The sequence below is a fragment of the Bactrocera neohumeralis genome, chromosome 4 (assembly GCF_024586455.1).
Source record: "Bactrocera neohumeralis isolate Rockhampton chromosome 4, APGP_CSIRO_Bneo_wtdbg2-racon-allhic-juicebox.fasta_v2, whole genome shotgun sequence".
Taxonomy (NCBI): domain Eukaryota; kingdom Metazoa; phylum Arthropoda; class Insecta; order Diptera; family Tephritidae; genus Bactrocera; species Bactrocera neohumeralis.
The window spans coordinates 619496-645431 of NC_065921.1; the positions used below are offsets into that span (position 1 = coordinate 619496).

Sequence of the window (25936 nt, forward strand, 5' to 3'; positions counted from 1 at the left end):
ATAATATTTTTATAAAATACAATAATTTTAACAGTTTGTAATTAACAAAGATAAAAATTTATATATTTTCTATCCATTTTCTCTTTTTAGCTTTTTTCCCTTCAAATTCAAATTTTTGTATGAAACTTGGCAACCATGTTTATTAGGCGTCAATACCTACCATTATTGATTTTTATAATATTAGTAGATGTGTTAACGGCATTTTTGTAAGTGGCAAAAGTTTTTGTCGGCGTTGTTCCTTTTATTAAAGGTGAACGATTTGATAAAACTATTTCATATTATTGAAAGTACATATGAATGTTTATAAACGATGGAATTTTTATAGCGGTTAATTGTAGCAGTTTCCGAGTGTCAAAAGTGTGTTGGAAGTATACACAAATATCACTGTTCCGTACATATTTATGTATTTGAGTGAGAATATTGACCTTCGGTTCATTAGTATATTCCATATAAAAAAAGTTATATAAAATCTAAGAGATGTACAAAGAAAGTTTAAGCCATTCTTCAAGTATAAGTACAAGTATAACATAAGTATGCATGTATGTATGTACGCTGTAGTAGTTTATGACATATGATATACTCTAGTAGTTTTTAAATACACATAGCTAATTCCGCTGTTCAAAACCATAAATAAATAAAGTATCAAATGGTGTTACATATTGAAGACATAATACTAGAAATGGGAATTCACTTAACACACTCATCGTTGAAAAGGTTAGATTGTTTACAATTAAGAGGAAAACGAGCGTTGCGACATCTTAAACAACAAATACATATGTAGGATTTTTAACGATTTTTCTTTGTTTGTTTTTTCGCGTGATTCCTTTTTCTATATTAACTATAATAAAAAATGCTTTCCAACATTTTTCAAATTATAATTGAGTTATGAACATTTTTTCCATCTACATATGTATGTACATATATGTATGTATAATATGTGATTTATTTTTAATAAACACAAATAAGTAAAAATCTATAATAATATTACAAAATTTATATCATAAATGTATATCGGCGTTGGCGGCCTTCTGCCTAGCCCGAATATAAATAACATACATACGCATTAGGGATCATAATGAACCTCGGAGAGCACTTTTGTTGTGAGAGCCTATAAATGTTTATATAATATTGCCAAAAATAGATCTTCAAACATCCAGTGTGTGACTTATCCGTTTATTAAAATTGATTTAAAATACTATGTTTTAAAGCCCAAACCTTTCTTTGCCCCCAATATACCCTTTATCTTGATTTCCGACTTTCCAGCTAACTTCTTTTGTCGTTTTTTTTAAATAGTTGATCGCATAGTTTAAAATCGTTACATTCATGGATTGATACAAAAGAAAAATATTTCAATCGATTTTCATATAGCTTAAGAGCAGAACGTTACGACTGTCAATATAAATCAGTTTAGGCAATTAGTTTGTGTGATCAAATTGATAGCAAGTTCTGGATCGTGTAACTGCAGCGCTAAGCGCTGAATGGTGTAGGTCTAGACCTTGGTCACAATCTCTCTATATACATTTTTAACAAAAGATTGAAAATTTGAAGCTGATAATAAAACTAACAATTAAACTGAATTGTAATTCATTCACGATTTCGTCGAATAATGAATTTTGAATTCTTTCTCAGCATTTTTTAATAATAACATTCCTTAACACCTGAAGGTATTTCCCCAACTTTGTGAGACTATAAAACTTAGCCCTTTCTTACTTTGTTTGTTTTAGATTTCCGAATAACGTCGTTTTTTGGGCGTTATCTGATTCCGTTCATATGCTTTACCAATATCTTCAATTCTCCAATAGTACTCAGGATGTTGTTTCCACGAACTGACTTGGACTTATGGGCTTTCCCGTAAGTTGTGTGGTCGCTTACATTGGAATTGCCGTAAAAGATCCTGACCGCGCACAATTTATATCTGAAACTCGAGAGAGAACTTTTTCTTTCACTCGAGAGAGTTTTTTTTATTCTAGATAATATACGATCTTAAGGAAATTTGAATATAAGCCATGAAAATAAGGCTTCAAAAAATTTAGATTTTTTTTGCAATAATTTTGGTTGCATTAAAAATTGTCTAAAGACTATCAATAGTCTTAGTCGTTTACCGGTTCGTCCTATTCGTCGAATTGTTAAAAAAAGATTTCGTGCGTACAGACTGAAGTAAGTGGATCACATTAAACGTCAAGAATTTCCTGATTTAAGTTTGGAAGAACCTGAAAACGATAACGATTTTTCTAAGAAAATCATCTTCTCGGATGAGACTCACTTTCATCGGTGTGGTGCGGTGCGGTGCTGTGCGAAGAAAATCCACAAATTATTCATGAACAACTACTACATACACCTAAATTAATTGACATTTTGGTGTGGTTTTAGTCTGGTGGAATCATTGGTCCGTATTTCTTTCGAAATGAAGCTGTTGACACTTTTACTGTCGGTGATAACCAACTTTTTATTGTCGCAATTGGAAGAAGTTGATCTTGACAATATCTGGTTCCCTGAAGACGAGGCTATATGTGCCACCCAGCACGTACAACAACCGATTTTGTTTGGAGATTCGATTATTTCAAGAAATTGTGACATTGAATGGCCTCTAAGAAGTAGTGATTTAACACCATTTGGCTTCTTCTTGTTGAGTTGTTTCAAGTTATTGGTATTTAGCAATAAACCAGACTCTCTTCAAGTTTTAAAAGTGAATATTGAACGTGGTATTCATGACATACGAATTGATTTAATGGAAAAAGTACTTTAAAATTGGGTTCAGCGAATTAGTTCCTGCAAAAGAACTCGTGGAGGCCATTTGAATGAAGTTATATTCAGAACTTAATTGTTTCGATTTTACTTCACATTAAATAAACAAGAGTTTTTTTAAGACATCATATAACTCTTATTGGAAAACCTTTTATTTATAATCACTCTAACTAATACAAATTTCTAAATAAGAGTTGTAAAAAGGTGCATACATTTTTCCTAATGAACCTACTAAATGACATGGGACGATTCGCTGTTGTTGTTGTTGTTTTAACGGAAATCTAATCCCCGTTGGGATGGTAAATGTCATTTGTGTTGTCGTCGATGTCATCTAACGGTAGGCCCAAGAAACGTGCTGTTTCGACGGGGTCGGACCAAAGGGAGAAGGGTGTTAGATGGGTGGGGTTTGTGGGGCATGCAAAGAGGTGGTCAGTATCATGCGGAGACTCGTTGCATGCAGGACATACGTCGGGTATGTCAGGGTCTATTCTGGATAAGTAGGAGTTTAACCTGCTACAGTATCCAGAACGAAGTTGCGCAAGGGTCACACGCGTTTCTCGCGGCAGCTGGAGCTCTTCGTCTGCGATGGGTGGTGGTTTAACTCCAAGAACGCCATTCACGGGAAGGGAGTCGGTGAAGGTGTTAATGGCTCCGCTGTGAATGGCGGTCAGTACCTGTCTGAAGTTAGTTGCGTCCGAAGTCCGGTCGGCGTACTGTACGACGTCGTCGACGTAATCCAGGAATGACCTTTTGATGCTCCTAGGAGGCGGTTCCGCTCCAAGCAGATGACTGCAGGGGTGATTTCTGCGAAAGCATCCCAGCAGGAACTGCCTGGAGAGGAGTTTATTATGCTCCTTAACTGGGAGCATAAGCGTCTCACTGTGTAGGTGTTCAATGGGAGACATCAAAAGGCGTCCTGTAGTGGTCCGGAGTGCAGTGTTCTGACAGGTCTGTAGTTTCCTCATCTGCGTAATTGAGGACCGGCCGGCCGATTGCCTTGTATGTTGCCAACAACGTTTCTTTGTCTTTTCCCCATGTGCTGCCGGCTAGCGACTTGAGGATTTTGTTGCGGCTCTGTACTTTGGCGATAATCGCGGTCGTATGAGGAGAGAAGGAGCATAGACTGTCGAATGTTACACCTAAAATCTTAGGATTGTTGACAGTCGGAATTTTGACGCCGTCGACTGCAATGTTAAGCTCAAGTCTATACTCCTTCGTCCAGTTTGTGAATATGGTCGCTGTGGATTTGGGGGGGGGGGGAAAGTGTGAGATTTCGTGCAGTGAGGAAACGAGAAAGGTCGGAGAGGTAGCTGTTTACCTTCGAACACATGCCATCGATTCCATTGCCCGACGCCAATATCGTGCAGTCATCAGCGTACGAGGTTATGGAAACTCCTTCTGGTGGTTGTGGGAGTTTCGAGATGTAGAAGTTAAACAGTAGTGGAGAGAGGACACCACCCTGCGGAACCCCCTGTTTAATTCTTCTCAGTTTAGATGTTTTACCTCGAAATAGTACGGATGACTGGCGACCGCTCAGATAGTTCATGGTCCACCTCTTTAGCCCTGGAGGGAGCGTAGTTGTTTCGATGTCCTGCAGTAGCGTTGTGTGATTGACCGTGTCAAACGCTTTTGACAGGTCCAACGCTACGAGGATCGTTCTTTCGCAGGGTGGTTTCTGGTTGAGGCCACGAACTATCTGGGCGTTTATGACGCTAAGTGCTGTGGTGGTGCTGTGCACTTTTCGGAATCCATGCTGGTGGTTGGCTTGGCTCAGGTGGTGAGTGAAGGTCGGGAGTAGCAAGGCCTCAAGTGTCTTCACTACTGGGGAGAGGAGAGTTATCGGTCGATAAGATTCCCCTTTGTTGGCGGGTTTCCCAGGTTTCAGTAGTGGGACCACTCTTCCGACTTTCCACACATCGGGTATTTGAAGAATGGTCAGCGACAGATTGAGGACCTTGGTGAGATATCCTACTCCCGTCGAGCCTAGATGCTTTAGCATTAGCATGTTGATTCCATCAGGGCCAATGGATTTAGATGATTTAGCTTTTTTGATGGCACCCTGAACCTCCTCATCGGTGAAAGTAAGTGGCGCGCCTTCGTTTGGCATTTTGCGCAGCCGTCGGTTAACACATCGTTTAGCTTTATCTACCGAAGGGTGCAGTGTAAATTGCCGGCTAAAATAGCTCGCGCACTTCTTCGGGTCCGAAGAGGCATGACCATTGAATTGAACTTCAACTCGGTCGTCTTGTCTCTTCGGGTTAGACAGAGCTTTGACAGTAGCCCAAAGCTTACTCACTCCGGTGGAGAGGTTACAGGACTTCAGGTGCTCTATCCATTTCGTCCGCTTATGTTGGTTTACCATTCGCCGAATCTCCAAATTGAGATCCCTTATTCGGGGATCCCCGGGATCGGCATGGCGTAAGGTGTCGCGCTCATTAGCGCACAGCCGGTTCTACGCACCGGAATTGACTCGGATTTCATCCGACCAAGGGCTGTTCTTTCGGCGATCTAACCCCGTTTGGATCGGTAAGTGTTAATTTGTGGGACGATTCGCTCAACAGCAATTGTGCCAAGGAACACGTGACAGACTGAATTCAATTCATCTCACCATCCTGGTTATTTATTTCAGCATCGATATTCATACCATATAACTGTCTCGAAAAGTTTTACCTGTTAAAAAACCCATTAGGTGAACAAAACTTTTTACTCTGTGTCAACATGTCGCTTTAGAATAACAATATAGTATTAGAAAATAGAGAGCTTCCCGTGATATCAAGTCACCTTTGGATCACCATACGAAATGGGTATACAAATTTAAAAACATATGACATATTATGATAAAAAATTGTGTCGAAATAGTAAAGAAATTAGATTAAAATTTTATATGTATATGTATGTATGTATGTACATATGTATGTATATATGTATATGGAAAAGTGTTATAACTTTTTCTGTCGCATGTGTAAAAATGTACATATGTATAGACTCTAAAATTGATACATACATACATATCAAGCTCAATGCTTAATAAGTTTCTTCGATTTCTTATTTCCGAGATTGATAATGTAAACAAAGGTTTTAATGTTTTCTTATGTCTCTACATCCAAAAAAAAACATATTGAGAAGAGAAAAGCAGTAGTGCAAATTATTCATAAATTGAAGAAGAAAAATATATTGAGTGGCAAAGTGAACAGAGGAAAATCATGAGAGAAAATGTGTTAAGTGAAAACTGGTATGATGTGTTTATGAAAACGCCTCTGTGTATTCAGTTCAAACAACAAATTGTTAGAGTTCGGGAAATACACACTAGACAATGAACGACAATTTTCATAAAAATATTACTCACAGACGCGAATGCAATAGACGTCATTGACTAAAAAAAAGATGGATTGTGCCTGGTGGAAACGATGATTGGAACATTGGTATACATATGCGAAAGTATGCACGCACACACATTTGCACAGTGAGTGCGGCTTTGATAGTGGTTGTGGTGATAGTCTAAAAGTTTTCACTTCGAAGACGAAATTTCGCCATCCAAGTAGTCTCCGAGTTCTACTTGACTAGATCGAACGTGAGCATCGACTTTACTGTAAGGTTCCAAAAACATACAAATAATGTCTGTGCATATATACATACATATGTGCATGTATAAAGTGATGGAATACGTTTAAATAAAGCGGTATATTATTAAATTGAGAAATGTTCATTTAAAATAAAATTTCAATTGAAACAACGATAAAATCACATTATTTATCTAATAATAATTTGATTAAGTTTAATAGTATTTATCTTGGAAAACAAATACATATATATATATATATATATATGTGTAAATTTTGGCTCGTTGTGGAAAAAATACCGAAGATACTAAAAATTTTTAAATTTGAAATGCTCAAGATGTGAGCTAAAAATAAATAATTACGGGCAAATTTGTATTTAGTCACAAAACGCAGTGCGGATCGCAAAATTTTATGTAATAACACATTTAAATGAATACTACATGCATAGTACATATGTACATACATACATTATGCATTTAATATAAAAGTAGAAATGAAGTGAATCAAGTATACATATGTATGTACAGCGCGCATACTATATACATAAATATATTTATTAATATGAAGAAAATAACGTGAATACTGCATATACAATACATCAAATTTGATAACGCTTTGCGTAAATGCATCCACCATTTACAGGTGAAAAGTGGTTTTATACGTTGGAGCAAGTTAATGTTAGAACTTAAAGGTGGATAGATTTACATATAAAGTTGTCTTCAGGGCGTTGCATTTGTACATTTAATAATTACATAAATACATAATACATAAACAGACTACCCGATTAGGTTCCGGTTATTACAGCTGTTGACTGTATTACTTAAACCGATTTGGCCGTGGGTTCAAGTCAAGGCCGTGGCAGTGAGGCCACTAAAGTGTATGTTGTACAGATAAAGTGAAAAAATAAATGCTTTTATTAATTAATGGTGAAGTTGAATGCCATAAATTTAATATTTTTACTAATTAATTAATTGTAAATGTATACTTATATCACGGTTTCTCAAATTCAGTTGTTATTATCAGCACCCTTATTTACAAATTATTTATCATAATTTGTTTTTTTTTACTTTACAACAAAATATTCTAGTTGAAGCACATTTATCTTATGTATATATGCATTCATGTGTATATTTGAAATATTATACAAGTTCCAAACTAAATCTACTTATTATTTTTTTACAATGTTGCAAATATGCAGTGCTCAGAAATAGTTAACAAACTGTGACTTATTCGGGCAACCGGAAAGACATCAAATAACGAACAAATCATTAAAACGTATTTTTTTCAGATAGAAATGACAAAATAAAATTCACAAATAAACAGATTTAATGGGAACTACTTTTATCAAGCGGGTGCAACCAAAAAAATCGAAAAACCGAAAACATAAATAGTATAACTACATATAACTACTCAACGAATAATAAAAAATACTTGTAAATAAATGAGAAAATATACACAATAACAAATTTGAAAAATATTTAAAAGCTGAATTCAGAACCACTAGAATATATGTTCATACATATTTGCAATACCTGTGGAGAAATCGGAATATTTTTTATACATATGTACATACGTATGCACACAAATATATTCAGAATATATAGCACATAATAAAGGCCGTAAATATCGAAAAACCAATAAAGCAAAAATGCAACAAACGCGTTCACAGCGGAGGCAATCCAGTCATCTTTTCCAAATGCAAGATGGACTGAGTCCTAAAAAAACAGCCGTCATAATTGTGACCGTAGTTGGTTGCATTGCAATACTTTGGCCGAAGGTATTCTACCCGATGATGTTCGGTAGCAACGTGCCCGCGAAAAGTGGAAATTTAAAGGATCAACTTGGACCGGGAGGTAAGTAGGCCAAAAATTACTCAAATGCACAATATTTGCCAGTTTTCTTTTCATTATTTCAATTTATAATAATCGGTATATTATTTTTCACATTTTTTCTTTTGTATGGAAAACGTATATCTGTTGTAAAATTGTGCGTGCTGTGTTGTGTATCAATATTAAGGTTGTTGTGATGTTGTTATTGACAGAGATAAATTTCTGAATGAAACTCCAACAGAAATCGGTCCACAATTGTATCGCAAGCAACTGAATTTATATACCGGAGAGATGAGTATGTTTTCACATGTTTACACATTTAAATCAAATTGTGTTGCTGACACTACTAAACCTTTAAAAAAATGCATCATTATATCTTTATTTACATGAAATTCGGCCTAACACCAAAATACTTAAAACCGATCGACCCTCTCGAAATTACTTATTTTGTACATATTTAATCGTCTTTAAATTTATTAACTACTAATAAAAGTTAGTTTGCATAACCGAAATGTGTTTAATATTATTTGAGGACCAAAAATACGTTATGTAAAAGTGGTATCCACTAACCCGCGCGTACAAGTTGTTTCACTATGTTTCATCTGCTACGATTGTTAGTTCTAGCGAAAGTAATATTATCGGAAGAAAAGGAAATCGCAAAAAATAATGCATACTAATGCTGTTCTAAATTAAAAATCTAGTTACGAATTTGATTCATAACATTCAAACAATGACTTCATTGATAAGCAGACCGTCATGATATCCTTAGTAGCTTTGTAGCAAACTTTAATCGATTTGTGTCTGCATTTGCACCTTGACACTTTCTCCTTATCGGTCCAAATATCAAGAATGTTTTCATCTAATAAATTATCTTCAGGCCCCTTAGATATGGATTTTATGTAAAGCTTATTTTTGAAAAATGTATACCTTTTTCACCTTAACGGTGTTTTATTTGTTGTTTCGTAGCAACACTAACTCAAGTTTTAGAAATGTAGATTTATTGGTAATCATCATATAACAATAGATTCTAATCCAGGTTTACGGCAGGAGCGTCCAGCACATTTACATCCCGAATCCATCTATCAAGCGATGCGTGAACGGGGTCGTGCCATTCCTGCAACTACACCGACAGTGCCAATTTTGGAGCGCAAAGGATCAGCCAGCAATCCACCGCCACGTGTCGTTGATGGCCGGGTGAGTATAACATGTAGACGGCTTAAACTGACGTCCCGACCTTTAAATCTCATAACGCAATACTCATAATTTCCGATACTCTTCATTTAGTATTATATATAAAAATTATTATTTATATATGTATAAAAAGTACGTGTCACTGTATTGAATAGTATAAAATGTATACCACGGCAACGCGTGGCCGGATCCCCTAGTATAATTATAAAAATATTTCTCGATTTAGTAAGTTTCCCTTTACCGCACTCTGGAATTAGTCAGAGTCCCAATTTATGTACCCCGTAACTTATTCAACCAATTCGCTTTAAATGGTCTGGGTATAAACATAAAACAATTTAAATTTTCATTAACAAAAGCATATATACTATACATATACATATATGTAATAATAGGTACATATGTAGAGATGAATAACACGTATAGCATATATACATAATTCCGCTAGTGTACCATACTACCGATGTTCGTGTATGTACATACATACATATAGCGATAATGAACTTTGAGTAGAAATTAAGAATTTCATGGTCAAAAAAACCCGCATTTTTCGCTCTACCTATAACTTTCGCTTTTCTCTACGAAGATAATTTCGACTTGTTTTGGTTCATGCATAAATTCTGCATTTACATTAGGAACACGCAGCCAAATTTAATAATAAATTTGTTCACATGTGGGTTTTTGTGGTATGAATGTAACGGATATCATTAATGTTTTAATGCTCTCGCAGTCACATACTGAACTCTTACATTCAATGGACCCAATACAATTATAATAAAGAAATATTTTTACATACATCCATGGATTCCAAGTTGTTATACATTTCACTTTACAGCCTGGCCCTATTCCCGGAATGCGCCCACCCATGGGCGCCGGATCTATGCATCAACCGCAGGCCCGCGCTGGTAATAGTATGGGCTTCATAATGCCACTTTATACAATTGGGATAATAGTCTTCTTCGGTTACACGATTATGAAGGTAAACAAATTAATTTAGATACATTTTTTTAGTCTTAGGCAACAATAGTTGTCTTCTATATAGTCTTCAAATTTTCAAAATTCCAGAAATCTCCAGAAAATGGCTTAGTAATTGATTTTCTTATTGTTACTTCGCAGATAGTGTTCAAGCGGTCAACGCCGAATGCACCTTATGGACCCATGCCTACCAACCCCGACTTTAGAAAAGAAGTCTTTGGTCAAGAAAATGGCAGACAAGTTGACGAAGCGCATAATTCTAAACTAGGTGAGTTAACATATCCATATTTTGATAAGTAATTTAAACTCTGAGGTATTGTTTCTAAATCAATGCTATCCAATCATTGAAACAATTATGTGTAGGTGCGTAAAGAAAACCATATGTACATTTTCTCCCAATATTATTGGTTCATCTAACGGGGTTTTGTAGCAATGTAAAAAGATATAACCTTAGCTCTATATTGTGTACTTGTTTGAGTCGGTCCATTCTAATATTGTTATTGAAAATAGAAGGGATCGTAAAAACATACATATCTATATTAAAATTTGTAATTTTTTTAAGTAAAGTTCGCACTAAAAAGGAAATACTTGTGTTTAAATGTTGTTAAAGTAAACGTTACCACAGTTTAAGTCCTGCCATACCAACGTGATATAGACCAACTTATTTAATTTGATAAACAAAGAAACTAAAATTTTTTGAATATACAAGCTCTTGTATTTGGGTACTAATCCCAGACTCTACTTCTCTGTTTTTAAATGTTCGTTGTGATTTTAATGAAATTATAAAATGGAATAACTTAATAAATGAAATTTTCTATTTAAAAAATCATAATTCTTGGTCAAAAGTGAAATAGCTAAGCGACGGCATCTGTCATTAAGTGGAACGTTTTACTTTTTCATACCATGGGTATAAAAATACATCTGATGGTTAAAGTTAAAATATTTCAATCACATATTCGCATTCGTTTATGTACTATGTATGTAAGTATTTTTCATCGTAGGTTTATTCCATACATTATTTTAGTTTTAGAAGATATACATATATCTATAAGTATAAAAATATGTAATTTTTTTTAAATATATACTCAATCGTAACTTACTTCGTTTATCTTCATCTAAAATTATAAATCAGGGTGGCGCGAACATCAAGCAAGTAAGCAAATGTTTTCAAAACAATGCGAGTATATTTTAATGAACATTACACACGCATACCTATAAAACGTGATTACATTTTGGTTGAAAGTATTTTTTTTTTCTAGTTTTTATATCAATCATTTTAAAATATGTCCTACTTTTCTGACTGTGTACTTAAAAGCATACTTTTACTCATGAACGATTTATTGCGATTTCTTTAGAAAGCACTGTAAAACTGATAGATATTAACTCATAACTGCAAAGGGCACAAGACTTTTTAACTTTTCATTATTATTATTTATTCACACCAAAGCCCATTAAGCTTAAGCTAATATCCGACTTTTGTTGTTGTAAAGTATTATGATGTTGTAATAACACAGACACCCATATATTTACATACCATAACTTAAGCCACCTTATTCCATTTTACTATAAAATTAAACATCCGGTTACATACACAACTTATCCCGTTAACGCTTTTATTTACTTTGCGCAATTATGTACGTAGATTTTATCGTCATACCATTTTGAATGTACTCATAATTTTATTAAGTAACAGAATTAAGCAATGTGTATTATAAGAAACTAGAATTTAAAAGTGGAGTGTGTTGTCTATTAATCCACTGAAACAAAATACCGAAACCAATAACATTCTAGGGTCAAAACCATATGAAAAAATCAGCAGTGGTGGTGGCGGCGGCGGTGTTGCAAGTGGCAGCGAGCTTTACAATGCCAGTTTGGCTACTGCCACGGCGGCATCCATTCTTTCGACGCAGCTGAAGCAGCACACTCATGGCATACCCAGCACTTTTGGTGGTGCTGGCACTGGCGCTGGGGGAAGCTTGGCTGCCGGATACAGCAAGGAAACTGAACAATTGATGGAAATTGAGAAATTGCGTAAAAAACTTGAGGATACCGAAAAGGCGATGGCAAAATTGATCGCAGAAATGAACTCAGACCAATACGAAGCTAAGGTTAGATAGACGCTCCCCAAAACATATACATACATACAAACTCATTTATTGCAAACTGTAGACGTTTCCATAAGCAAAGTTCATTAATGCAAACTTATAGTACATACTTATCAATGAATAACAATGAACAAGCGGTTCAAGTCAAATTGCATTATATCTTCAATTTATTGTTCTGCTAGGGACAAATTTAATACAATAAATATACGCTGAAGTTGGTATTTTTTATCAAAATAAGTGTTTAAGATTTAATTACAAGACTTACAAATTTCTATATCTTTCAAAATTTCACTTATTTCCGCCTGCTGTACATATGTACATAAATGTGATAAAAAAAAATGTTTAAACAAATTCCACAAAAAAGTATATAACATAATATACATTGAAGGTTAAGAGCATAGATAATTCCGTTTAACAGAATTATCGACTTTATTTCAATAGATGGTGCATTACTAGAGCAGAAAAAGAATATTTCGACGGAATTAGTTAACATATGGTATATATTATATGTAGTACAGTTATACAACAAAAAATACAACTTCAGCAAGTATTTTGCCAAGTTTTTGCAAGTTCATTTTTGTTGTAATTTTTTAAGTATATTTATAAGAAATTAATTTTTATAAATATTATCTAAATATCGAAGTTAATTGAATAATAATTTGTAGCTTTTTGTGTTCATAATAGACTTCATTAAAAATATGTTTTATTATATTATTTTTATTCATATGTTCATTTCAAGATGATCGCCATACAATTTATAAAGAGTAAAATGAATTAGAATATTCACAACGAATCAAATTAAGAACGAAAATCATCTGAAAGTCAGCTCTAACGCCAACACACCACCAACCTAAGTACTAGCAAATAGATACATACATATACATATGTAAATTGTTTGTCTAATGCATAAATTCTACAATTCAATTTCAAATTGCCTACGACGCAACCCATTGGCTCCAAAATTGTGCAGCACCTACTGAATCAAACAAGAAGTAATTAACAAAGTGAAAGGCATTATTGAAAATAATCCATATTACATATTGGACGAAAATCAGTTAAAATTGTATAACAGAGTTTGCGTTTCTATAGTACTAAGTGGCGCTAAGCCGCTCTCCCTCGAATGTTTTATCTTGCGGTCCCTCATTGGTATACGAGTACGATGAAGCTGTGCGTCCTATACTCCAACTTCCCATGACCCCTAGGCATGCCATACAACTTAAATTGTTTGTGTAAATGCATGTTTCCATAAACACTACTAACTTCCAAATATTAAAAAAGTATATGTATATCGTAATTTAAATCATTCGTAATTAGTTTCAGAAAAGTATTTATAAAATCTAATTTGGTAAAGGAACCAATCAAGAAGAGGACATATTTTAAATGATTTTTTTGCATTACTTACATGTGGTATGTTTTCGAAATTATTCCATAACTAAATTACTATGATATACTTCTGTCTCTATACCATATTTGGGCTATTACCGGCGAAAAATCTCATCTCTTCTCACCACGAATCATTCAAAATTGCAATTTCTTTCAGTCATATTACTTCATTAATTCACTTTCAACACATATACATAGGTATAAGTACATTTATAAAATGTTCTCTTCAGCAAAAATTAAATACCAATCCTTTCTTTTTCATTATTCTTTCCATATGATACACGTGTTCGAACTCTGTTAAAAAAATAAAACCATAAAAACTCGACAAAATTGAAATAAATTCACTACTCAAACAAAAACACATTTACACGTGAAAAAACGAGTAGTTGTAACAGCAATTCAAGGTTTAATTGATGCTGCCGATGAGCAAATAAAATTACGAGAGAATAATGCGACTTCAGATACACCTAAGGTTAGCCCCGCTCACATATGTAAATTTATTTCATGACCGTTTTCACTAAATTCGTACTCAAATTACCTGCTACGAATATCAAAATCTATTTATATTTACTCTAACCAATTGTTTTGAAGCTCAAAATCATTTTTTAATTATCTTAAATATTATTTAAGTTGTTCTTACTTCCATACTAACTGTTTAATTTTGAATGCGTGTTGTGTTGGTCATTTATTTATTACTCATTTTGTGTTTTTAATATAATTTATGTAACTGGAGTATAGCATGTTCTTCACTAAACATTAAACCATATTTGTAGGTATGGTACATACATATAAATTTTTATATAAAATATAGCTAAATAACCGCTGCATTTTGATTGGTTTTGTTGCAATTATCTGAGTCTTTTAAAATACAAAACTTTTACAATATGTATGTGCAAATACAGTATACGAGTATAAGCTTTAACATTTTTACATATCTTAATCAACTCAGAAATCAAGCGAAAATCCGACATCGAACTTTGGAGACATTTCCAATGGGCATACGAAATCTGAGCAGGAACATGAGCATGGAGGTTATAAAGATACAAACGAGCGATATCTGGCGAATAGTGAAACTCCCTCGAATGTAGATAGAGAACATAAACATGAAGTTCAGAGTCCTATTAGTAAAACCACAAGCGATGCTGAACAAAAGAACATCCAACAACGAATGAAAAGGGAAGGCAGTGCTGATCGATCAGTGGCGGTAAGTATTTGATTATAAACTTTAAAAACAGACCAACATATTTTGAAACTATTGAAATGTACATATACATAACAATTATACATGTATTATATTATGTATGCATGCAAAATTCACAAAGACTTTATAGAAAGGGAATTGATATTTGGCATTTTTTGATTTCCGCTTGTTTACAAGAGCCTCAAATTATAAATGCACATTAAATAAATTTTACAGAGACTTGTAATCGAAAAAAATCTCAATAAAAAGCAACTAACAACTATTTGTTAAAAAGTTAGATCTAAATGTTATTATAGATAGCATTGATAGTTATTTTAAAAAGAAATTTTCATAATTTTTATATTTTGTAATATCTTCTAATCTTTCAATATTGTTTAGGTTCTTGGAATGGAGGTGACAGCAAGTTGTGAGGGTGGCCAAAAGTGGACAGGCCGCCCTCCAACACCTGTTTTCTTTTCGCACCATGAGCATGTAAGTGCACCAGGCTACCGCGAATGCAATTACAAATAGGCTCGTACTGAATCTCCCGAGTCATCATAAACTTTGCACAACTCTTCCAATTACCCGATATCCATTTAATTGAATGGTTCTTGTTCATGGTTCACTCATTTAATTATAAGAATCTATCTTAATTCAACACAAAACCCAGTGTGCATTGTAAGGGGTTAAGCCAGTCTAAAAGCCTCAATATTTTAAGGTTAAGGAAAATGATTTTTCATAAAATGGAGGCCTCGTTAATGCTGGCCTAGCTCCTTAAGCTGTTCATCAATTTTTGCTATTATTATTTTAAAGAGATTTCAACTTCAGATACGAAATTAAGTAAATCTGCTTTTATTAAATATGTGCATCGACTGACACAGGCCATGCATATAATTTACACATATTAGAGTTTTTACTTTTAAATGATGGCATACTTTCCATAGTGTTGAAATTTATTTTAATTGCAATAAAGCAACTTCTTTCTGTTAAAATTGTTTAGTCCAATGGTAATAACGAAAGTCAGGCGCCTGAACCGCAATCCATCTACTTGGAAGGTGCTTTGGCGCACGAGTCACAAATATTGGTTACCGATTCGGAAATAAAAACAGAGGAAGTTTATGACAAAGAGTTGAATGGGTCACCAGAGGAGCCAGCGGTAAATAGTGGAAAAAGATTAGTGTAAAGGACCATTTAATTATACTTTTATTTTGATGTATTCTTCAGGTGGTGTTGAGTAGTAAGATGACATTATCGCTAATCAATTTGGATACAAGTCATGAAAATAATTATGTGGAAAATCAACCGGAAATCGAAAGTCCCCTGGCGGATGATATCGAAATAATTGGTGCTGACGAAAAATAGAAATTATATAAAGAAATTAATATGAACTTTACTAAATTCAATTGACAAAATGTTATAAGTAAATTGGATTTCGGTCAAAACTTCTTCAAATGGCATGAACCAAGATCTTCTCAATGTTCCGCAAATATATTCGGCAATTAATAATATACATTAATACTTAGATAAATTTCAATAAAATTATGGTAATCTCTATGAATGAATTATACATTTATAGTATTTTCTAAGTCGTATCGATTTAGAGTTTTAATGAACTTTGAACTGAAATTGTTTTCCAAGACCGAGAAGTTTACGCCATGCATGAATATTTCTAGACTCTGATTATATTTGTTAATTGTATATTTGTCGTAAACAAAAATAAAATCATGTACTTCCGTTGTATGGAAATTCTTTTAATATTGATTTCAATTTGAATATCCATTATATTATTTTATCCATTAAATTCTAACGCTTTTCTTGTTTATCCACTTTTGCTCGTATTCTTATGTACATAAATGTGTACATGTGTGCTCAAAATATTTAGTATGCCAAAAAATCAAAATTAACTAAATTGTCACATTGATGCTCACATTTCCTAAACTAAGTTAGAAAATGTTTTCATTATAACTGTTTATTTAAAAAATTTATATATGTATATTTATGTATGTAACAACATAAATTTATTTAGCTAGTGATTTGTCAAGAGAACATGCATATGTATGTATGTATATATAATTGTTTGTAAAAGACCCCGAATTGAAATAGAATACAATTAGTAAAATAAAAATAATAGTTATTCATTTAATTTTGCAATGAGATCAAATGGTGAGTAAATAAAATTCTTCAGATAAAGGCTTTTTTACAAATTTAGATCGAGTTGACGAAAGTTCCAATTAAGAATAAATCTCTAAATTTGCCTAACTATTTAATAATAATTAAGGTCACGTGAGAAATGTTTAAACGTCGCATTCGCATGCAATTTGAATTTCAATTGTTAAAATTTTATATTCCATTAGGCACAGGGGAATGCAAATACTTTTTGCTGTATTTGATCACTCCAACTCAATACAGGGGGAAAAGTTACCGATTGACTTACTTATACCTCTATTAAGTAAATTGTTTACACAGTTACCATTTTGTATACTCAGATATGAATATACATAGATAGTTATACTGTTATATATCGGGTGATTTTTTAAGAGCTTGATAACTTTTTTTAAAAAAAAAAACGCATAAAATTTGCAAAATATCGGTTCTTTATTTGAAACGTTAGATTGGTTCATGACATTTACTTTTTGAAGATAATTTCATTTAAATGTTGACCGCGGCTGCGTCTTAGGTGGTCCATTCGGAAAGTCCAATTTTGGGCAACTTTTTCGAGCATTTCGGCCGGAATAGTCGGAATAGTTGTCTTCCAAAGCTGGAATAGTTGCTGGCTTATTTCTGTAGACTTTAGACTTGACGTAGCCCCACAAAAAATAGTCTAAAGGCGTTAAATCGCATGATCTTGGTGGCCAACTGCCCATGCACCCCGAAAAATGCACTGTTTGGTGTGGTTTGTACGCTGGTGGAATCATTGGACCGTATTTTTTCAAAGATACGCCACCAAGATCATGCGATTTAACGCCTTTAGACTATTTTTGTGGGGCTACGTCAAGTCTAAAGTCTATAAGCCAGTATTCCAGCTTTGGAAGACAACATTTCCGAAGAAATTCGGGCTATTCAAAAAGTTGCCCAAAATTGGACTTTCCGAATGGACCATATCAACATTTAAATGAAATTATCTTCAAAAAGTAAATGTCATGAACCAATCTAACGTTTCATAAAGAACCGATAGATTTTGCAAATTTTATGCGTTTTTTTTTAAAAAAGTTATCAAGCTCTTAAAAAATCACCCGATACATATGTATAAATGACCAGGATGATATAAAATTGTAATTTTGAAAGGGGGTCGCAGTAGCAAGATAAAAGTAGCCTTGCAAGACATACATAGAAGGAGCTTTCAATAACACCTAGCCTAAGGGCATACTGAGCGCCTTAAAGATCTGTGCATCTCTGAGCCTTTTGGCGCCAAGCCAGGTGCCAAATACAATCTTACACTTACTGCCCCTACTGAGGCATTCGATGATAATTAAAAAGTTCCCTTTTCTTTCAATCACCCCACGTTTTCGAAATCCAATGGAATTGCCACTTGACATATTATATATGCCGATACATAGCCGAGTCTCGGTGAAACCAATCCCAGACTTGCTCGACAAACAGGCAAAGGTGAGAACTCTAGTAGGAATACTAACCGGTCATTGTCTACTAAGCAGATATGCTAGTAGGTAGAGGAGGATGAGACGATTAAACATCTTTTAGCCGATTGCAAGAATAGCAACTATTGAAGGCTTCTTGACGACCAGATATGTATGCAACTTTTCGTAATGAAAAAATGAAATCAGAAGCATTGTGAGGTTCAGAGAGAAGCCACAGAGTGAGGGGACTTTAGTCCAAGTGGTCAGACAGCAATTAGCTTTAAATTATTCATAATGTTGCAAGTATTCTGTATTTTGTTCTTATCAACGGATTCAGTAACATAACTTTCGATCCAATTGGAAAATAGTAGAAATATAAGACATAAAACGGACCAATATTATTTAAAATTGTTACAAATCTGGATTGCTGGCAATGTTGCCTTGGAGACTGCACGTTGCTAATGTTTAGCAATTAATGTCTCAATATGTTTCATACCATTCATTGATAGCAATTTACTGTTGTTTTGGTGCTTTGACAGAGTGGTTTTCATTCAAAACGTGAAGCATGAAAAATAGTAATTACATAAATACATACATTTACATGTATGTGTTAGCGTATGTAAATATCATTGCTCATATATATTTAATTAATTATGCAACAATTATTATATGAAATTTTTTTCAAAAAATACATTTGTGGAAAAAAGTACCAAAATAAAATTTTGTCGTCCTCATACAAATTTTAAACTGTTTAGGAGCTCAAAACATGCACGATAGTGGTTATTTTATTAGATCAAATCCATAAGAGCGTTGTCAACATAAATGGCAATGTATTTCACAGATTGTTAGCCAATTTACATTGGCTGTGTAGATGCAGCGTTATTGCCACCAATTATTTCTCACGAGTGAATCGAATGTCAATTGAATACGTTGCCGTATGCAAAAAGTTGAGAGTTGGTCTACCAAATGCTTTGCCGGTAGATTACGCATTGACAATCCGTCGCCCTCCGTATTATGCTTCATTTAGTCACCGACATGCTGCCCCACCGTAGTTACAAAGTGGTTGTTGATATTCACTCTTGATCACATTTGAGCAATGTTGTCATTGCTCTACTTGTATAAATGGTTTTGCACACATCTAGCTTTTCAGTTTGTTTTTCATAATGGAAAGTATCAGAACCATAATTAAGTTATAAAAATTAGTCCACCTTTGCAAAATATAGTACAATATATTATTATTGGCAACCCTGTGTTGTAAGAGAGCAATCAGCTGACTCCTTTCTACGGACAAAATCCAGTTTTCGCGAATATACCCGTATACGGACGGAGATGTGGACGCTAGAAGCGGTGGCGAGTATTCATTTACAGTGTACTCTCATAGGATTGATCGTATCAGTTGACAGCGTAAGTGCACACTGTCAAATCACTTGCTTACTTTTCCGCTGCGTAAACAATGTATGCACTATTGGCACGCTATAAGTCTGAAGTAAAGGGAAGCAACAGTTTAATTAAGTCAGACATAAACCTTTTGTTCAAAATTAATGTTTACTTTCTTTTAATTATAATAATTTGAACCATTTTATCTCTAGTTTTAGAAAGTTCATCAATATATTTACGTATTTTGTTATTCTTTTATTATATTTTATTTCATACATTATTTTTATTAATATATTAAAAAATAAATGTTTAAAATATGTGGCCACACTACTCTCTAGTTAATAACATCTGATTGTTTGTCAAAATATTCTTTGTGCGGCTACAACTGTTTTCGAAAGGAAATTACGTAAAATTGTGAGTAAATTGTGTTTAAAAATGAGAATATCAAATTAAAAAATGTAGTCGAAAATATCTACACTAATGCAAGTATAAAAACATTGTCGTTTCCTTTTAATGGCATGGTTTTCAGTTTTAAAAATACTTATTTCAAACCATAATGTATATTAAAATATTCCAATAATTATTATAAAACATATTCAATATTAGTATATACTTTTTATGCGTTTTTTTAAGCATTTACAATGTCGATCCTGAAATCACAATATTACGATCATCCTGATGGACAGGATGCATTTGGAAAAATAGTGGCCACAAATAAATATGCCATTGGCACCGGACTTGCATGGTCAACTTTCGATGTATTAATGTTATCCAAACCACAAGGATACCTACCAACATTAGCGCGATTTGCATACAACACAGGTCCAATGATGGGCATGGCAACTGCGTTCACATTGTCAACTTTGGTTGCGACGAATGTACGCGGCAAGGATGACAAGTAATAGCAGACCTCTTAAATTAAACTAATACACCAAATATTAACATACTTTTAATTTCAGATTGAATTATGTTATTGGCGGTTTCGCCGCTGGTGCTGTGTACGGTGCATGGAGACGGAATCATGTTGCCGGCCTCGTTGCTGGTCTGTTTCTTGGTAAGGAAATGAATATGTTTTAAAAATTTTGTAAAATGCATATATATAATTTGTGTATAAAGGTATAGCAGGTGCTGTGAAAAAACTATCAAAGGAAGAAGGATGGGAGTTTTTTCCACCAATCAAACATCAACAAGGTTCTTTAAATGGTGTTCTTCATGACTTTACTCTGATGAAAGACCCTGCCAAACGTACCGCTGAGAATTAAAAATAAAGATGTATGCTAAAGAAAAATAAACCAAAAACATTTACTTTTAAATATTGTAAAAATTACACAACTATGTGTATTAAGAGAGGCAAATTAGAAATTAATACAAGAACAAAGCCTTGTTAGTGTACCGAATGCTTACATAAACCTTTATAATTGAAGTCTCATTAGTTTTATTTCTTTTTTCGTATGATTCCCATAATGGGAAAAATAATTTGGTGAATTCATTTCGTTTTAAGTTCTGAACTGTTTTATAAATTGTAACTCTTGTTCTAATTGCACAGCTCGGTTACCAGTTTATAATGGTATACGAAATCCACTCTTACCCTTGTAAACATAGTTTGCCTAATCACAACAAATTATTGTTAACACTAAACATACCATAACGGGTCAAATGACCCATTTTGAACTTTTGCATTGAAAATGCACGTATAATTTTATTGCGATTGCACATTTGACTTCATGACTTTTTCTAAGTAATTAATGTACAGTTATACAAATATTTTTTTTTTTTTTTTTTTTTTTTTTTTTTTTTTGTTTATTCTGAGTAATCCTTGTTGTATACCGATATCTACCACAACGGGTCATTTGACCCGGAGAGAATTTTTCTGTGTTATGAGATTATCGAGTCATATTTGTAGTCAGTAAGTTGCACATTCTTCCAAAGCTCAGAATAATTTCAAGAAAATATCACATTTTAGATTGAAAATAGCTTTTTAGTGTAAGAAAAAGTGGCAAAAATTGAAAGTCTTGGTAAGTACCTAGCTTATACTTTATTTTGATAGCTATAGTAATACAGATCATTTTTACAAACAAGACAGTACAAGTTCTTAAAAGATATAAATAATATTGGCTTTTCAGAAATTAGTGAAGATGAATTTTCAGAAAATGAAGATATATTGGTTGCAAATAAAAATGAGTTTGATTCTACAGATACTGACGATGAAGAGGCAAATATTGTGAATGTATGTAGTGGCCGAAAAAGAATAAGATTACTCTCAAGTTCGGAAGAAAGTTAAGTAGAAATAAATGAACAAAATATTGCAATTGATGGATCTGTTTGGGAAGAAATACAAATAGGTGGCACACGGAAGACCACCACTTCATAACATTTTCAGGCAAAAAGTAGACCCAACAGGATATGCAAAACGCCATATAATGAAAGGTAAAGTTAGTACTACATTTTCATTGATAATTGTCCACCGTATTATGAACCATATAAGAAGACAATAGAAGAAATTGGAATCTAAAAAAAATTAGATGCATTTATTGGAATTTTATATGCTCGATAATTTGAATATTTCCTTTTTGTGGAATAACATATGGATATAAATTTTTTTTCTGAAACTATGAGCTAAATAATTTTATCGAAATTCTTAGATTTATTCGTTTTGATAAAAAAGTCAGCTGATCCAACGGTTGAACACACATAAATTCGCTTTGGTATCTGCAATTTGGGATATTTTCATTGAGAACAGCTAAAACTGTTACAAACCGGGTGAAAATATTAAATCAAGCTATCTAAGCTGACTTTTGGACAATTCTTTTTCGATAGCATCGTCCTTCCATATAATTTATATATATGTGTATGTATATCTATATCGGCTAGATTTAGGTGTCAAACTTTTAAACTGTACTCGAGATATAATACAAAAAACTATTTTGATATATATTCATATATATTTAAGTAGGGCGTTCATTTTCACTGCGTTCTTAATGTAACTTCATACACTACCATGATTTTGACACCGATACTGAGCTACTACAAAGATCATTCCTACACGGCAATTGGCTGGTCGGTCAAAAATTATAAAACTCGTGTATGTTACTGTGTACGAACGAAGGGAAAAAACTAATTTGGATATAAAAGACTGTTAAGAATGGAGTTGTATCTATGCATGTTTATGTTTGAAGTGTATCTATATCGGCTATTTATGTCAAACATACACATAGTATATATTCATATATATTTAATAGGGCTTAATCGTGCTTCTCGCAGGTGTCGTTTATGTTTGATGTGAATTGCTTCTCGCAGGTGTCGTGTTATGTGAATTGCGCAGTGCAAAGGTGTTTTCTGCATTATCCATGTGTTTCAAACCGAGTTTGAGACCATGACGTTATTAATTCTTATTATTTCATGCCGCAGAAGGCAATGGAGGACGAAGTAACTATTAAATGTTCTTTAGGAAATTATTAGATCACCTTATGAAATTGGTTGTTCTATTATATTTTTTTAGACGCGGATGCTGCCACGACACTTAAATATTTGAATGTACATTTAATTAAATTGTATGTACATACTTATGCTCATATATCCGACTAACAAGTTCTGTTCTTAAATCTTTTGATTTAAATTTTATTTACAATATCTTTCGAAATAATAAAGCTTCTCAAAACGATTTATATATTATTTAATATAAGTAGTTTGAAGTGCATTATGTATAATAGACCTACCAATAACATTTTTTATCATCAATATGTATATATACATATATACAAATATATTATGTATGTACATATGTATGTGTGTATGTAAACAAACAAACGTGCATTTTGAATATATCGAAAAGTGATTATTTTCTAAACGTTCGGCACACACGGATCATGACACACCCGTTGTTGGCATTCATTACTCAATCAAGACCGCATGCATTTATAAATTACAATTGTTGTTCCAGTCTGAGACACCGTCTTTTAAATGTCCATAAAATTGCCACTGACAACGGCCAGGCGACAAGGCGGTACACAAATTCCTCATTGCGGAGTCAACAAAGAAATAAAAAAAATACGCGTTGCACAAAAAATCACATTATATAAGTGCATATACATATATGTACATTCATGCATATATTTATACGAAGTAGAGAAATGTTATTGAAAAACCAAAATGGAGGGGAGGAAAACTGAAAAAGTAACACAAGAACAAATAAGAAATTATAAATGTACATATGTATGTATGTACGAATGTAGGCACTACATGTATTCCACATAATCGGACACTAAACGCCAAGTTTGGTTATTGTTGGTGGTGCAAGCGCTGTAAAGATTACTGCGGATGAAGACAAGCCAACAAATACTTTCAAAATATCGCACTTTTGTACATTTTTACTATATACATATAAATTACCATGCTATGTATATTAAGTATATGTATATGAATATATGAAATATAAAGGTGCATTCATGGCCAGATGTGATAACGACGCGACAGACAAACACTGAGTAACAGTCAAGTTCCAAATACATCTACCAACTGCATGCAATCACAACGGAAAAGGTAAGTAAAAACAAGAAGATGGAAATGAAAATGAAAATAAAGACAATGACAAATATTCAGAAGAAGAGCAGAGTATTCATTTTTTAAGTATTACTAATGTGTTTCGGTATTACTCTTTCTTTTGACGTGGATTGCCTTCGTTGATCAGGAAACTTAACGGCTGAAACGTTATTATTGACAAACCTTTAATATGACTCAGTGTCAATGGCAGGCAGGCCTCAGTGCATAGCAGAAAGTGAGTTCCTAGAATTATGTTGAGTAAAAAGACTAGCTAAATTGAATTTTGTTTCGGGTGCTATAAATAAAAATAATAATTTTACTATCAATTTTTAACAAGATATTTATTCATGTTTCAATAATAAGTTTTTAAATAGAGGATTCAAAAAACTCAGGTTAAAGGGTGCTAACTAAACATCTAAAAAACAAATATATTACAAAATGTTTTTTAAATTTGGTTGTTAGACATGACGTACAGTTTCGTTAGTGACCAAGTTCAAGCTGTTTAACTTTTTGGACACCAAAATGTACTTTTAAATAATTAAGCCATTGAAGCTGCCATAAATGGTAACTAAATACATAGGTACGTGAAAATCATTTCATTCATTTCTGAGATAATCGCAATTTTCTTAATGGCATAGGTACCAAAACAAAACCGATAAAAGCCAAACCAATTAGTCTACAAAAATCATAAACTATGAGCAAACACCATGCCAATAAGTCGGAGAAATTAAGTGGAGGCATCTAAAGTGCAGCATACGCATACGCATACCTACTATGTATGTATGGTCATATACCAGGCAAGCTAAGAAGTTCGAAGTGTTTCTTTGAATTCGGTCTATAGTTATGTAGCTAGACCACATTTTAGGTGAAAAAAGGTTTGATTAAACAAAAATAATTTAAAGTAAATTTTGTGTTTTAATGAAGCCAAGTCCCTTCAGCAAGGGATGTTATCATTTGTTAGACATATAAACCTATACCTAGCTCGATTATTTTAAAGGTTTACAAACAATTGTCACATTAAAAAGAACTTTGTTTTCTATATACGAGTACTCTTACAACTTATCCCAACCCGACACATCAATCAAGATTTATTTCAATTTAATGCCTTTGACGCCTTAAGTAGTTCGTAGGCCCTTCACCGTTTTTGGTCTATTGCATTGTTCATCTAATACCATCACTCATATCAACTTTCATAAAAGCTCTCAAATATCAAATCGAATGTGTGACTCAAAATCCACTTCAAACTGAATTATTTTCAATATATGGTACATCCAGTGAATTGAACAATTTATGAATGTAACAGTGTCCAAAGCCATTAAATTCAATTGCTGAAAAGATTTAATGCATTTGTACATATGTATGTATGTATGTTTGTGCGGTGCAGCATTGCGCTGCGTATATACATACATATGTATGTAAATGTAGCATAGCAACCCAAGAGAAAACGAGGCTATCCCGAGCGTGGTTGCGTACGGTTCCC

At 33.4% G+C, this 25936-nt stretch overlaps 2 protein-coding genes across 28 annotated transcripts; both read left to right on the forward strand.

Moving 5' to 3' along the window:
* Positions 1 to 142: 142 nt before the first annotated feature.
* On the forward strand, positions 143 to 16705 carry LOC126756962 (uncharacterized). 25 transcript variants are annotated; one of them, XM_050470471.1, is made up of 12 exons: positions 146 to 250; positions 7594 to 8158; positions 8322 to 8429; positions 9159 to 9328; positions 10158 to 10301; positions 10439 to 10565; positions 11430 to 11450; positions 12089 to 12405; positions 14735 to 14989; positions 15365 to 15457; positions 15966 to 16121; positions 16190 to 16705. In XM_050470471.1, the coding sequence occupies exons 2-12, from the start codon at positions 7954 to 7956 to the stop codon at positions 16325 to 16327; spliced, it is 1734 nt and encodes a 577-aa protein (XP_050326428.1). In that variant the 5' UTR covers positions 146 to 250; positions 7594 to 7953; the 3' UTR covers positions 16328 to 16705. The 25 variants fall into 25 exon arrangements, 21 of the variants coding, with proteins under 21 accessions (XP_050326443.1, XP_050326428.1, XP_050326446.1 ...); XM_050470489.1 differs by lacking the exon at positions 12089 to 12405 and adding an exon at positions 14172 to 14257; XM_050470483.1 differs by having other exon boundaries at positions 9171 to 9328.
* Positions 16706 to 20234: 3529 nt separating this feature from the next.
* LOC126756075 (uncharacterized) lies at positions 20235 to 21340 on the forward strand. Of its 3 annotated transcripts, none has more exons than XM_050468900.1 (4): positions 20235 to 20331; positions 20551 to 20815; positions 20877 to 20971; positions 21034 to 21340. In XM_050468900.1, the coding sequence occupies exons 2-4, from the start codon at positions 20559 to 20561 to the stop codon at positions 21177 to 21179; spliced, it is 498 nt and encodes a 165-aa protein (XP_050324857.1). In that variant the 5' UTR covers positions 20235 to 20331; positions 20551 to 20558; the 3' UTR covers positions 21180 to 21340. The 3 variants fall into 3 exon arrangements, with proteins under 3 accessions (XP_050324857.1, XP_050324858.1, XP_050324859.1); XM_050468901.1 differs by having other exon boundaries at positions 20295 to 20403; XM_050468902.1 differs by having other exon boundaries at positions 20305 to 20399.
* Positions 21341 to 25936: the final 4596 nt, after the last annotated feature.